This window comes from Syngnathoides biaculeatus, chromosome 2 (assembly GCF_019802595.1).
Source record: "Syngnathoides biaculeatus isolate LvHL_M chromosome 2, ASM1980259v1, whole genome shotgun sequence".
Lineage (NCBI taxonomy): Eukaryota > Metazoa > Chordata > Actinopteri > Syngnathiformes > Syngnathidae > Syngnathoides > Syngnathoides biaculeatus.
The window spans coordinates 29,470,499-29,486,292 of record NC_084641.1 but is presented as its reverse complement, the minus strand read 5'-3'; the positions used below and the strand labels follow the sequence as shown (position 1 = coordinate 29,486,292).

The following is a 15,794-nucleotide window of genomic DNA, read 5'->3' as shown; positions in this document are numbered from 1 at the left end:
TCCCAAAAAGCTGGGACAGGCTCATTTTTACCCCTGGGTTACATCAACCACTGCTTTTAACGACCTTCCAAAAGTCTTGTGGAACATCCACGAACTTCAAGCGTGCAGCCTTGCGTTTTTTTAGACAACGATGGCTTCCTCAAGCGTGATCTCCCATAATGCCGTTCTTGTTTTTTTTTTTTTACCCTTGCTGTATTGGTCAGCAACGACGTTGGCATGCACCAGAGCTCTCAAACGCGTCTCGTTGTTAGCCAGCTAAGCTAAGGTGGTCTGGGCCTGTAAGTTGACGTTTCTACTTGTCCAACTTCCTGCTAAGTACTTCACGGTCCTCGTTGTAAACTAAACATAGGTTTTGCCGTTCGTGTAAGTACTAATGTTTAATGTTAAATATTAGTTCAGCTCAGTTAAAATGTTGGTATACAGATGCATTTTGTTGTTAGCGATCTAGGCTAGGCTAGGCTAACTTAGGCCGATCAGCTGCAACGCGAACGATAGGGCTCCAATTTGGGTACTAGGATTCCACAGATAGTGATTGATGTTCGCAGGTGATATTGTGATCTGCAGCGAAAGCCGGGAGCAGGCGGAGGAACAATTAGAAAGATGGAGGGATGCACCGGAAAGGAGAGGAATGAAGATTAGCTGAAATAAAACTGAATAAATGTGTGTGAATGAGAGGGGCGGAGGGGGAAGAGTGAGGCTCCAGGGAGAAGCGATAGCGAGGGTGGATGACTTCAAATACTTGGGGTCAAAAATCCGGAGCGATGGAGAGTGTGGTAAGGAAGTGAAGAAACGGGTCCAAGCGAGGTGGAACAGTTGGCGGAAGGTGTCTGGTGTTCTATGTGACAGAAGAGTCTCCACTAGGATGAAGGGCAAAGTCCATAAAACAGCGGTGAGGCCGGATGAGAGACGGTGGGACTGGGGAGACGACAGGAAGCAGAACTGGAGGTGGCGGAAATGAAGATGTTGAGGTGAACACGTTGGATAGGATTAGTAATGAGATCATTCAAGGGACAGACAAAGTTGGATGTTTTGGAGACAAGATTCGAGAGAGAGCAGACTTCGATGGTTTGGACTTGTCCAGAGGCGAGAGAGTGAGCAAATTGGTCGGAGGGTGACGAGGACGGAGCTGTCAAGGAAGAGAGACCGAGAGGAAGACCGAAGAGACGGTTGATGCACGAGATAGGCTTAGATGGAAAAAGATGACACGCCGTGGCGACCCCTGACCGGACAAGCCGAAAGGAAAAGAAGAGGAAGAAGAAGTAACAATTATTGCAGCGTTCAATCACTTGTTTCTTCCGTTGTGTCTCACAGGGTTCTTCGAAAAGAGACCGTTAGCAACAGCCAGAAATGTGGACACTTCAAGTCCCGCTTGTGAGAGTGGGACATTCTGTGGCGGCGTATTGCACCGACCAGCCGCACAGTACACAGGTGGATGATGATTCCTTCTGTTGCCATATTGGTATTTTTATATTGTCCGTGTAGACTCTATGACTGCATTGAATATAATTAAAATATCAACGAAAATCTGTGCAGGTGTTGATCGATTTAAATAACTTGTACGTTGCTGTACACTTGACTGAAACCTGGGGGCCAACTTGACTCATTTTAGGCCCCGTGAAAAACTTTCCGCTCCGCATCATCATTGAAAGTTACTCCGGGCAGCGAAGAGTCCCAAAAGTGATCGCGAGTTGAAAGTTTTCCTCAACTCCGTGGAAAAAGAAGAGTGTGACGCGCAGACAGCTGAGCGTTTCCTCCATTCCGCTGTGGCCAGGAAAGTTCCGTGCCCCAGAGGAAGGCGGTGAGGGAAGACGCGCCGACGTGTTGGTTTCAGGGCCGTCGCGTGTCGTCATTGGACCTGATCAGACGGCGGTTGTCGACTCGAGCACGTCCACCCTGCCGCGCACGCAATGCCAGGGTGGAAGCGGGGTGCCGAAGTGGCCGTTCTGAAAAAGGAGCCCACTGGAAAATCTTACGGCACGCCACAGAAGAAAAATGTCACTAAAAATGGATACGTTAATTACCGAACGTACCATCTCGTCGAACAAAAGTTGCCAAAATTCAGTTTCCAGCAAAAGCCGTGACCACCGATGTATTTGTTTTTGTTTTTCCGTGTTTATTAGTTTAGTTTACATTCTTAGTAGGAGCACAAAACAAGTTAATAAGAGGGAAACAATTATTTCTTTTTCTTTTCTTTTTTTATCATTTATTCTCAAAACATACATTGGATATAACTGCATTGTAATTGTATAGAAATTTATTTTTCACTTTATTTTGTTTTGCACTTTTCTACTTTTATTTTAGTAATATATATTTGGATTTATTTATTATGCTTATGATATAATTATATAGCTAATGTTCGTATTTATTCATTTTTATTTTATTCATATAATGTTGAATATGTATCAGTACTTTTACCCGAGGCTTTTTTTTTTTTTTACACGAATATAATATATTTTACTTTAGTACACTGTGAGCAAAATCCAACTTTGCATGTACGTATTGTATGAGAAACGTCGCAATGAAGGTCTCGCGGAAAGACTACATTTCCCATCATGCCCCAACGAGGAAGTTCTTTCCCTGCATCGTCCATGGCCGGAGCGGACGACGCCGGCTCCGAACTCACAATATCGGCTTGGAAACTGGCGTGCGGGGGCAAATAATGTCGTGCCGCTCGGACAGGTACCTGACGAAAAATTCGTTATTATTTTTTTAAATTATTAATATTGTATCATTTGTACGTTTGTTGCTTTAGTGGCGTACTGTATTTTATATCAACATAGTAGCACGCGCTCATTCTCAGACAGCGCGAACGCGTCCTCGACATAATTGAACTGGTTCATTTTTTTTTTTTTTAAACATAACCGCAATTTAAAGGCTGAAGCTTGACGTGTGTGATGTGACGTCTCCCTACAAGAGGGAGGTGAGCACCTTTTGGCAAAGGGTAGTCTTGATATTCCTCCCTCGCATATGAGAATAATAATAATAATGATAATAATAGCAGCAATAAGATCGACAATGTTGAAAGAGGTGATGGGCAACGAAACAAACGGAAAGAGCAATGTGAGTGCTGGCCAGCAGAGGGCAGCAGAGAGGCGTCAATTTGGACCCGTCCATTTGTTTTCTGAGACGCTTATCCTCACGAGGGTCGGGAGCCTATCCTGGATGACTCTGAGCGAGAGATTAATATACTGTATGGAAAAAAAAAATCCAAGTTTCCCATCAATCAAGAAGGAACATGACATGGATTGCAACTACGTAAGACGAATAAAATATAAAGCAATATATAAATATATATATATAATATAAATATAAAGCAACCATGCAAAAGTTTTCTTTCCACTTCCAAATAACTCCCAGCCACTTGGTAATGAAGCTCCATTCGTTTAATCACACACTTGAATCCCATATTTTCAAGTGTGCCAGCTGGTGAAACGTTTGCCTCACAGTTCTGAGGTCCCGGGTTCGATCCCGGACCCGCCTGTGTGGAGTTTGCGTGTTCTCTCCGTGCCTGCGCGGGTTTTCTCCGGGTGTCGCACATCCCCAAAAACATGCAACATTAATTGGACACTCCAAATTGCCCCTAGGTGCCTGTTTGTCTGTATGCGCCCTGCGATTGGCTGGCGACCAGTTCAGGGTGTACCCCGCCTCCTGCCTGTTGACAGCCGGGATAGGCTCCAGCACTCCCCGCGACCCTCGTGAGGATACGCATTGTTGATAGGAAAGGCCCAAAAAGTTTGGAAAAGTGGTATTGGTTTAGTTTTGTTCAGTCTTAAAAACATTTGCGCCCCATGTGAGGATAAGCGGCAAAGAAAATGGATAGATGCACGTATGTTTGCGTGCCTCTGCTCATGGACTTTGTGTGTCAACCAAACTTAGGTGACGCGTCGTCGGCAGTTCGTACTCATATTTCAAAACGTATGAATGCAATCTATCAAAGTTAATTGAGCGCATCTGAAATGTTATTTTGAGTTATGCATCTTGAAATTTTTCTTCTCGCCCGGGCCCTACGTAAGACGTTTTGTCGCACTGTTGTTCCCGCTAAACAGCGAGACTGTTGCTGGTGGTCTCTCCGAGTTCCATCCGGAGAAGTGCGCGCTGGCTCCAGTTTTTGCTTGCACGATCATACCATTCAGTTTCGGCCATTTTGTTCACATTTTTGGTGCCTCCCTACTTTGGATTGATTGCTATTAAATTACAGTAAAAAAAGCAACATTTTATTTCTGTAATGTCGCTTTGACCTGATTGATTAGGTACATGATTTGAGTACTTAATACTTTTGAAGAAACTCAGCATGCAATACACATTTATATACAGTAAATGAACAAGATACTTAAAGGAGAAGTCCAGTAGTTTGGATTAACAATTTATCTGACAGGTCACGTCACATGTACTGCACCTTGAAAATTTGAGGTCAATCCGACATCATTTAACGGTGTTTTGAGAAGATTTTTTGAATCGGCAATTACGAATTTTCACGGGCGCCGCCATATTGGCGAGTCACATGACCGACGTGCGCGGATGTGACGTAATACGTGCGCAAACCAAGGCTCGCTTACGTCGCTGATTTCTCGGATTTATCCTCATCTGATGAAGAAAATTGCAGTAACGGTTGATCGGGAAGACGGAGGAATACGTCCGTACGGATTTGAACCTGTGGCTGTAAATAATGTTGAATTTTCCCATGGTTCTTCGGACGGGAATGACGCACGGGACACACCATTCATCCATCCTTTCGATTTTGGACTCCGTTTAGGCCAGCCAGCGGATGCGTACATATATATACGTACGTACAGTAGATATGACATAACCTATATGATACATTGTTATGTCAACGACCGGACTTCCCCTTCCCCTCCATGTTGCGATCGGATCGGTTTTCGTATTTTTTTAACTCGCTGATTGGTGATCGTTCGCTAAAATTATGATCGTGTAAAACCCAAAGTTAGGACCGGTTATAAATGTAAAGTACATGGGCCAGAGGATTCTTTTGGTACCAGGAACTCCCGAGTCCCTGAGCTGGATGAGTCTTAGGGGTCTTATGTAATACGGGTACACGATCGTATGCACGCTAGATGGTGATTTATTCCATTTTGTCATCGACCACCACAAACAAATCAATCCAAAATGGCAAACCGGTGTCACTTTTAGGTGCTTTGTCACCATCTTGTGGCATCCGCGGACGACCGCAACCCCCCCTCCTCGGCCATTTTGTTGCCGGTTCGATCCCTGTCTGGATTGCGGCTGTCAGGTTTTACAGTTTGTGCCCTGCGACGAAGGATCAGCAGAAGACGTCTGCCACGTCGTCCGTTTGTGTTACCCGCAGGCGCCTCGCTTAATACCCGCCAAACTGATCCTCTTAAGTGTCTGCCGCACGCACGGTTGCGTCGAACGCTGCGCTCGGGCGTTTGAGGGTCCGTCGGTGTTGTTTTGGGGTGGTTGCCACGGTGACAGGCCGGATGGAGCGCAGCAGCTTGTCGGCCGAGGCAGAGAGAAGCCTGCAGGATTGTAGCGGGGCCAGGATCTCCGGCTGTTGAAGTGCGAAAGTCCAAGCAATTGGAGTGATGATTCGAGTTACGATCAGTCGCGAACAAATCAAACTTGTATCTGAAAATATTACTGCACTATATTCAATGTCCAATTTTCTATGACAGTGATTGTGTCTTTTTCACCGACAGTAGCTAAATTCCCGCGCTGTGTGCTCGGTGGAGGAAATTCGGTACACGCCGTGTGTTTTTTTTTTTTTTTTTTTTTTTTTTTCCCAGCGGGAGCGGCGAGGACTCGTTGGACAGGCTCCTGCCCGCCGCCAGCGCCCCCCGCAGGAAGAGCGCCACGTCGCTGAGTAAAACCGAGCCGCCCTCGCTCCGCACGGGAACGCGCAGCATCTACACCGCGGGCCGACCTCCCTGGTACGACGAGCACGGGGCTCAGTCCAAGGAGCCCTTCGTTATTGGTATGACGCACGACAAATATTGTGTCGCTTGCAAATATAAATACCGTAATTTCAGGCCTACAGAGCGTAAAAGCCGCAGTTGCCGATATTTTTCCAAAAAAAAAAGACGTTACACAGAAAGAGTTGTCAAAGTTTTAACACCTTACCGTAGCTTAACAGCAAGAACACGGTAGCACAACAGTAACAGGGCCGCTTGAAAAAAAACCTTCCTAAATCACTGAGACGCGGCATTAACACAGCAGAAACGTGCTAGTGCGATGCTAACGATAGCGGGGCGCTAACAAGCCCGGTTAAAAAAAAATACCGGTAAAAATCACGGAGACAGGGGAGTAACACAGCAGCAACGTGCTAGCGCAGCGCTAACAGGGCCAGTTAAAAAATTAAAAAAAACATACCGGTAAAAGTCACTTCCTCGGCACATATATTCCACCGGTCTCACTCTTACCTTTTCCGCTCGAGGGCCCCCTTGCTGCCGTTAGAAAAAAGGCACAAATTAGCCGCATCGCCATATTAGCCGCTGGGTTGAAAGCGTGTGTAAAAAGTCGCAACTTCTAGGCCTGAAATTACGGTACTTTGTTACTGTAAAAGACGCTTTTTCAGGGATTTATTTTGCTGACAATTTCTTACTTTTACTTCCTAGATTTGTAAAGAGATATCTGTACCTTACGTACATTTTCAGCCTAGACGGACGGTGGCTGCAAGCGTCGCTGTGTCCAGTGATATTTTTCCTTTTTCAGCACAAGTGCAGTGAATACTCGGTTCTTGGACGTCCCCGTTCTCGAACAAAACAGTTTTCGAACGAAAAGTTTGAGATTTTTTTTTTTTGCTTCTATTTTTGAATGAAAATCAGTCCTGCACTCCCTGCCTAGCCTACTAAAGCGTACATTTTAAGCCAAAAATAATTATATTTATTGAATTATGTTATTATATAAAGTATTTAAACTATACATGTATTTCTACTATGCAGATTATTATCAGGAAAAGCTAAAAAAATGCTTTAAAAAGCCAAATTTTTTAGGCTTGGAATGCATTATTTGTTTTTCCATTTATTGTAATGGGAAACATCGATTCGGTTTTCGAACAGTTCATTTTTTGAACCGTTTTCTGGAACGGAGTGTGGTTGAGAACCGAGCCATCGCCGTACAGTCCTGAAAAATCCACTTGCAGTAACGACACGTATTTGTGGCCGCGCCGCCCGGCCCGTTTGTCCCGTTTCAACCCGTCCGACACGCGGCAACGCGAGCACGACGATCGTTTAGCGCGCCCGTGTGGATCCGCAGGGCTGTGCGGGGGCAGCGCCTCAGGGAAGACCACCGTGGCCAACAAGATCATCGAGGCTCTGGATGTGCCCAGGGTGGTCCTGCTGTCGATGGATTCCTTCTATAAGGTGACACGGGCGTCCTCTCGGATCTCTGCGGATCCATTTTGTTGTCCTGTCCTGTCCTGTCCTGTCCTGTCCTGTGGCCAACTTTTCAACATTGAGGTCGTGGATTGTGATCAGCCGGTTTTCGACAGGATCTGTCCCCTGAGGAGCAAGCCTTGGCCGCCAGTAACGACTACAACTGGGGGGCCTTCGACTTTGGGCTACTGGTGGCCACTTTGCGCAAGTCGAAGCAGGGAAAGAGCGTGAAGATCCCCGTGTACGACTTCACCACGCACAGACGACAGAAAGACTGGGTGAGTTTGTGTCCGAGGCGACAGTTTGTTGATCCCCGCCGACGTGTCATTTTTAGACATACCGTCATTCCCGGCCTACAAGCCGCGATTCTTTTCACACAGTTTATGCGGTGACTCGGCTAATTTGTGCATTTTTTTTTTTTTTTTGGTCACGGCCGCAAGGGGGCGCTCGTTCGGAAAAGGTAAGAGTGAGACCGGTGGAATATATGTGCCGAGGAATTGACTTTTACCGGTCTGGCCCTGTTGGCAATGCACTAGCGTGTTTCTGCCGTGTCTCAGCGATTTTTAACCAGCATGTTGTTGTTTTTTTACTGACCCTGTTAGCGCGGTGCTAGTGTTAGCATTAGCGCGGCGCTAGCGTTAGCGCTAAACTCTCTGTGTACCGTCTTTCTTTGTAAACATCTCGTGTTTCAATGTGGGCACTTCCGACTTGCGGTGTCCTCATGGTGTGACTTTCATCAGAAGACCTCAAGATGAAGGATTGTCGACATCTTTATGGTACATTTCTTGCCATGGGGAAATCGGCTTGTTTTGGGGGCGGGGTCAGTCATCCAGACTGACCAGAACTTTTCCTCTAATTCCCCGTTTGCGGAACACCGGGTCCGAAATTGTGCCCTCTGAGGTGACCATGAGCCATGTTGTGGTGGCCCAGTCAGAACCGGTAGTGGCCCCCGATAAGCTACTACACACTTGGAGCGAGGGCCACGCAAAACTTTCAATTGCATGATTAGTCGGGAGGCCAGCGTTTCCTCACCAACATGTTCAGTCGCTTGAAAGGAGAATCGATAAATTGCATCAAGCTGTCATTTAGGTGATAATAAATGACGTTAGGTGGAAAAATGAGGACCCATATTTAATGCCGAAGTCGATAAGAAATTGGACTGTTAATTCGCTTGCGCTTGTCTCGGACAACTGGATCTACACGTGGATCTGGTGAGTTAGTCGTCGGGATTCACGCGGAAAAGTTCGAAAGCGTAGAAAAGTCTGGACGCGTACAAATACTTTGTTGCTCAATCACGGATAAATAACCACGTAGTGATGGAGCCACTCAGATTTTTTCATTGCAAATACCAATATTTCAATAAATGACCCCTGGTTTTACACAAACTCGCATTCATTAACTATGATTAGGAAAAAAAATTCAGGACAAGGAGTCGTCTCCGTACACGGAAGCGTATTACGGCCACACATGAACCTTCGTGAACCTCGATTTATTTATTTTTTTTAAAATACGCATTATTCTCAAATGCCCCCGCTTATCTTGTTGCCATTCTGAATTTGAACGATTTCCCCCCAGATGTTGACGATTTGAAATTAAACATAATTTTCATTGGCATCTCTGTGGTCTCCGCTCTCTGCAGAAGAACGTGTTCGGCGCAAGCGTCATCGTATTTGAAGGCATCATGGCGTTTGCAGACAAAGATCTTCTTCAGGTCAAGTCGGAGAAAGCACACCTCGTGCCTCGTGTCGTTTGAGGACGAAGGACGCCGTCCAGGTTATTGACGCCCGCGTTCGGGTTTGCTGTCTCCGTTTGCAGCTCCTGGACACGAAAATCTTCGCGGACGCAGACTTGGACATCCGGCTGGGCGAATCAAGAATAAATCTGCATTTTTCTTTTTCCTTCAAGGTGGTGGCAATATGGTGGCCATCGATCTGATCGTTCAGCATGTGCACAGCCAGCTAGAGGAGGTAAGCCATGTATGACATGTATGACATCTAAGACTGTCGCCCCAACTTGTTGAAGAATCTTCCATCGACGTGCTCCGGGAAGTCAATTTCAGGTCAAACCATATCCATCTAGTATGATAAAACAAGACATCAGGAAAACAAAATCTTTAAAAAGCCCATTTTTTTTCTCGGCTTGGAACGCATTATTTCTTTTTCCATTCATTGTAATGGGAAACATTGATTTGGTTTTCGAACCTTTCATTTTTTTTCTGGAACGGATTGTGGCTTGGAGTTGGAAGGAAATGTGTGATGCCTTTGAGCTGCGAGAGGAAACCTGCCTTCGAAGGGGGATTTTCGGCTGACAGATTGACCTCGCCTAACATCTCAAACTACGGCAAGCGGCAAGCCATTGACCCATTTTTCCCAATTTTCCGCCTTAGTCCAGTGACATGTGACGGGTTCCTTTACGGATGGTGCCGTCGGGGTTTGGTTGCGCTTTTGCCACCCGTCAGTACGCGGAATCGTGGTGAAAAGTTCTGCACAATCAGTGATTTCTCTCCCCCGCAGGAATAAAGAAACCAGCCGAGACGAGTTCATCTTCTACTCCTTCTTATCGAACACGCGCTCACCTTTTTTGCCGTCGCAGGTAGTCGTCGTATTAGTAATGTAGCAGTTGACAGGTAACGTGTGAAAGTGTCTCGCAAATTCAAATCATCCATTTAGCATTTCAGTTTTGTCGCAAGTACAGTGAACACTCGGTTCTCAAACAAATCGGTTTTCGAAGGAAAATTTTGAGATTTTCTTCTATTTTCAGGCGAAAATCGGTACTCGAACGCCCCCGACAAAACCCGGAAATATCATAACGCGAGCTGCCCGACCAGCTGACACATGACGCGTTTTGTTATTGTGTATAACGCAGCCTCTGTCCGCAGACGTGTCCCGGTAGTGCCATTTACTGGCTGCTTTTTATTCCTATTAAGAACTATTAACCCTCAATTATGGCGCTAAAGAAGTGACACTAGAGTCACCCCCACTGAAGCGATTTGATACAGTAGTTGATAGTTTTGCATTGCTTTTTCTTATGAACTTTAATAATTCTCCTTTCCATTAGCATTTTTGCATTTTTATTTTATTTCAAAGATAATGTAAACTGGAGTTACGAGTTAATGTACTTATGTTTCCTTTTGTAAAAATATTAAACAATTTTTTTGTCTCCCCCCCATTATTGTTGTTTAAAGTTATTCTACACTTTTGTTAATTAAAAAAAAATGTTTACATGGCCAGGGGCTGAGTCGCAACAGATACAGCAGTGCGCTACTCTTCTAATAAAGCATACATTTAAAGCAAAAAAGAAATATATTTCTTAAATCACTTTATTTTATAAAGTATTTGAACTATACATGTATTTCTACTATGGTGTCTATTATCAGGAAAAGCCCAAAAAAAAACATTTTAAAAAGCCAAATTTTTTAGGCTTGGAACGCGTTATTTCTTTTTCCATGAATTGTAATGGGAATTATCGATTTGGTTTTCGAACAAATTGCTTCTCGAATGGATTGTGGTGGAGAACCGAGGTTGTACTGTATATCATTGTGAAATTTAGCAAATGGAAATCCTGATTGACCTAAAACGGGAGAAGTTTATTCTGATTTATTGTCAAAAAGTTGGGAAGGAAAAAAAAAATTGGATTAAAAAAAAAAAAAATTATATATACTCCATGTAAACATCTGGTCACAGCTGTATAAGAATAAATAAAATATTCAAAATTTATCTAAGTCAGCATTTCCTAATTGTCCTTTAGCCGAAGAACTCATTTTATAAAAAAATCTCTCATTACACCATACAAAAAATTTTCATATGTAGGTGTGTACATACACACATATACACACACAGTAAGTGTTAATAATTTGACCGCCGCTGTATGACATTGGCATCGATGCAGTAGCTATTGTGCAGAAATAAAGATACGTTATTTGTGGTATACAAACAATTTTCAGACCAACTAAATGACACTGGATCATTTTTCATTTTTCTTCGATCATGTGCCTCGGCTCGATAAAAGGACGGGAAAACGTTGGGGATGAAAACAGTTGCTTTGTCCTTGTAACGAGAAGATTTCAATTTGCTGTCAATGTTATTATTATTATTTTTTTTTTTACTTGCGTATGGCAAATAATCTTTTGCTTTGTGTCAGCCTTGCAAGGTTCACACGCCGCAGGGCCACGAGTACCGAGGCCACCGATACGCCGGCAAAGGGGTGAGTGCCCTCCGGCCTCGGGTCCGGCGCCGATCCCCGGCCGGCCCGTGTCCGCAGATCACCGGCGTCTCCGTCCTGCGGGCGGGAGAGACCACGGAGCCCGCCCTGAGGGCCGTGTGCAAGGACGTGCGGATCGGCAAGATCCTCATCCAGACCAATCTGGACTCGGGCGAACCGGAGGTGGCGTCCGTTCTCCTGCTTGCAAAATTCTGGGAATTTAGAACAGTGAGAAAATGTCCGGAGGAATTGTGCAATATTTCAAAACTCCTCATTTGGATGTCATCGAAACATTCGTGAAATTGACGTTAAATTTCCTAAGCCGCTCAGCACCAAACGTACTAATCTTTCGATACGCGTCTCAAGAAACCCGTTAAACAAAAGGCGGAAATTCTTTGAGCGCGCGTTTCTGTCCACGTGATTGGTGTCTCCTTGGCAACTGCCCCGTCGTGCTTTGGTAACCACGGTAACCCCTCTCTTCGCCAGCTGCATTACCTGCGTCTGCCCAAAGACATCGGCGAAGATCACGTCATCCTGATGGACAGCCCCGTGTCCACCGGGGCTGCTGCCGTGACGGCCGTTCGAGTGCTTCTGGTGGGTGCGCCCAACCTGCGTCGTACACGTGCGCTTAGCTACATCAGTGTACGCACGACGTTATTCGTTATTGGGATGAATGAATCCAAACCGTACGCGCAGTTCTCTGTATGATACACGGCAGTTCTACAACATTCTCACCAGGTTATCCAAGTACGTAGTCATATTTTTGTCATGTCAAAGAATAGGGAGACCCCAAGCGTCATATGTTGTACTAAACCAACTATCCATTTTCTTAGCCGCTTATCCTCACCAGGGAGTGCTGGAGCCTGCCCCAGCTGTCAACGGGCAGGAGGCGGGGTACACCCTGAACTGGTCGCCAGCCAATCGCAGGCCACGTCGAGACAAACAGCCGCACTCCCAATCACACCTCGGGGCAATTTAGAGTGTCCAATTAATGTTGCATATTTTGGGGATGTGGGAGGAAACTGGAGTGCCCACCCGGAGAAAAGCCACGCAGCCACGGGGAGAACATGCAAAGTCCACTTAGGCGAGGCGGGGATTCGAATCCAGGTCCTCAGAACTGTAAGCCCAACACTTAACAGCTGCACCGCCCACCGTGCTGACCTAAACTAAGATAACTATCCAGCCATCCATTTTCTTACCCGCTTATCCTCACAAGGGTCATGGGGAGTGCCGGAGCCTATCCCAGCTGCCAACGGCCAGGAGGCGGGGTACACCCCAAACTGGTCGCCAGCCAATCGCAGGGCACATAGACGGAGACAAACAGCCGCTCTCACAATCACACCTAGGTGGAATTTAGAGTCTCTAACTAATGTCGCATGTTTTTGGGTTGTGGGAGGAAACCGGAGTGTCCACCCGGAGGAAACCCACGCGGGCACGGCGAGAACATGCAAACTCCACAGAGGCGGGTCCGGGATCGAACCCGGGTCCTCAGAACTGTGAGACCAACACTTTACAGCTGCTCCACCGTGCCGCCCTCGACAAAAACAACAACAACAACAACAAAAAAAACAATAGAGAAGTCCAAGCAATGCAAAAAAAAAAACAACAACAACTGAGAACAAGAGGGCCGATCTGTGATGTTAAAAATAGATTAATGGATTTTAAAATATGCTCAAAAAGATCAAAAGGGATACATTTTAGAATTGAAAAAATCAAACCAAATAATTAAACAAAAAGAGGGGGGGGGTTAGGCTACATAAAAGCCACGGAAATTTTCTATTCCTGAAAAGGTGTCACGGACGGCCCCAAAATAGACGAATAATAACAGATGGAAAAATAATTTGCGTTTCAAGAAAAGAGCAAGTGAGGCCAAGACCCACTAAGCCGAAAGAGAGCAAAAACAGACAACATGGGGCGGGGGGCACTACAACAAGGAAACAACAGACAGTGTACAGTTCGTTCAGTTGAGACGTCAGCGGCAAAAGTGGGGAATATTCCGACAACCGCATTGAATGCGTCTACGTATGGATCAACAGTCGCGCAGGACCACGAAGTTCCGGAAGAGAAGATTCTGCCGGAGTCGTTGCTGACGGCAGAGGTGGGCGTGCGCTCGGTGGCCTACGCCTTCCCCAGGGTGAAGCTCATCACCGCGGCCGTGGACAAGAGCCTCGACCGCTCCTTGCGCGTCGTTCCCGGGATCGGTAAGCCCTCGCTCGTTTTCGTCTCCGATGAATTCTTAGCGATGAGCTCCAAAATGTTGGGGATACCGTTTTGAATCGTTTTTCTTTACAATCTCTGATGTCCTTTAATCGGCTTTGCGAGGTAATTTGGGTTGGGACTGCCCAGCTCGATGTTGGTCATACTATTCCAGTTCGTCTTTTACGCCTGGCCGGATGGATCATGAATATTCTCGATGTACCGTCATTTACAGCCTATAAGTCGCCACTTTTTTCACACGCTTGCAACGCTGCGGTTTATGCGGTGATGCGGCTCATTTGTGCAACTTTTCTAACGGCCGCAAAGGGGCACTCGAGCGGAAAAGGTAAGAGACCGGTGGAATGTATGTACCAAGGAAGTGACTTTTACGGGTCCGGCCCTCTCAGCGCTGCGCTACCGTGGTACTCCCGTGTCTCTGTGATTTTTACTGGTATGTTTTTTTTTTAACCGGCCCTGTTAGCGCGGTGCTAACACGGTCGGATAAAAAACAACATACTGGTAAAAAAAATCACTGAGACACAGCAGTAACACAGCAGCGACATGCTAGCAGAGTGCTAACGCGATCGCATTGCTAACAGGGCCGATTTAAAAAAAAAAAAACATACCAGTAAAAATCACTGGGATGCGGCAGTAACAAAGCAGCAAGATGCTAGCACGGCACTAATGCTAGCGCAGCGCTAACAGGGCCGGATAAAAATAAAAAACATACCGGTAAAAATCACAGAGACACACCAGTAACACAGCAAAAACACGCTAGCACAGAATAACAGGCCCGATTAAAAAAAAATCATACCAGTAAAAACCACTGAGATGCGGCAGTAACACAGCAGCAACACGCTAGCGCAGCGCTAACAGGGCCGGTTAAAAAAAAAAAAACCTTCCGGTAAAAATCAGTGAGACACTACAGTAACACAGCAGCAACATGCTAGCACAGCACTAATGCAGGTGCAGTGCTAATCGGGCTGGTTAAAAAAAAACATACCAGTAAAAATAACTGAGACACGGCAGCAACACGCTAGCACAGCGCTAACAGGGCCGGTTAAAAAAAAACCTTCCGGTAAAGATCAGAGAGACGCTACAGTAACACAGCAGCAACACGCTAGCACAGCACTAATGCAGGCGCAGCGCTAATCGGGCTGGTTAAAAAAAAAAAACATACCAGTAAAAATAACTGAGACGCGGCAGTAACACAGCAGCAACACGCTAGCGCAGCGCTAACAGGGCCGGTTAAAAAAAAAACCTTTCGGTAAAAATCAGTGAGACGCTACAGTAACACAGCAGCAACACGCTAGCACAGCACTAATGCAGGCGCAGCGCTAATCGGGCTGGTTAAAAAAAAAAACATACCAGTAAAAATAACTGAGACACAGCAGTAACACAGCAGCAACACGCTAGCACAGTGCTAATGCGGCTGGTTAAAAAAAGATACTGGTAAAAATCACAGAGACACGACAGTAACACAGCAGCAACACACTAGCACAGCACTAATGCAGGCGCAGCGCTAATCGGGCTGGTTAAAAAAAAAACATACCAGTAAAAATAACTGAGACACGGCAGTAACACAGCAGCAACACGCTAGCGCAGAGCTAACGCTAGCACAGCTCTAACAGGGCCAGTTAAAAAACAAAACATACCAGTAAAAGTTACTTCCTCGGCACATATATTCCACCGGTCTCTTGCTTACCTTTTCCGCTCGAGTGCTCCCTTGCGGCCGTTAGAAAAATTGCACAAATTAGCCGCATCGCCATATTAGCCGCTGGGTTGAAAGCGTGTGTAAAAAGTCGCAACTTATAGGCCTGAAATTACGGTACTTTGTTACTGTAAAAGACGCTTTTTTCAGGTATTTATTTTGCTGACAATTTCTCACTTTTACTTCCTAGATTAACCGCAGGGTTGAAAGCGTGTGGAAAAAAGTCGCGGCTTATAGGCCGGACTTTACGGTAAATAAGCTTGGCGCTGATAAGAAAACCATAATAATAATGATATACATACTGTATATAGCATAATTTGAACGCGGGCTATGACCGT

The 15,794-nt window shown here is 45.7% G+C and overlaps 1 protein-coding gene and 1 pseudogene across 1 annotated transcript in view; both read left to right on the top strand.

The window, feature by feature from the left end:
- Positions 1–1,553, top strand: part of LOC133495604 (sterile alpha motif domain-containing protein 10-like) — a 33,493-nt gene extending 31,940 nt beyond the window's left edge. The window contains exons 7-8 of the mRNA XM_061810467.1: positions 1,312–1,428; positions 1,534–1,553. Coding sequence (XP_061666451.1) covers positions 1,312–1,428; positions 1,534–1,553 — 137 coding nt within the window. The remainder of the gene's footprint in view (positions 1–1,311; positions 1,429–1,533) is intronic.
- Positions 1,554–2,518: 965 nt separating this feature from the next.
- Positions 2,519–13,236, top strand: LOC133495597 (uridine-cytidine kinase-like 1; annotated as a pseudogene).
- Positions 13,237–15,794: the final 2,558 nt, after the last annotated feature.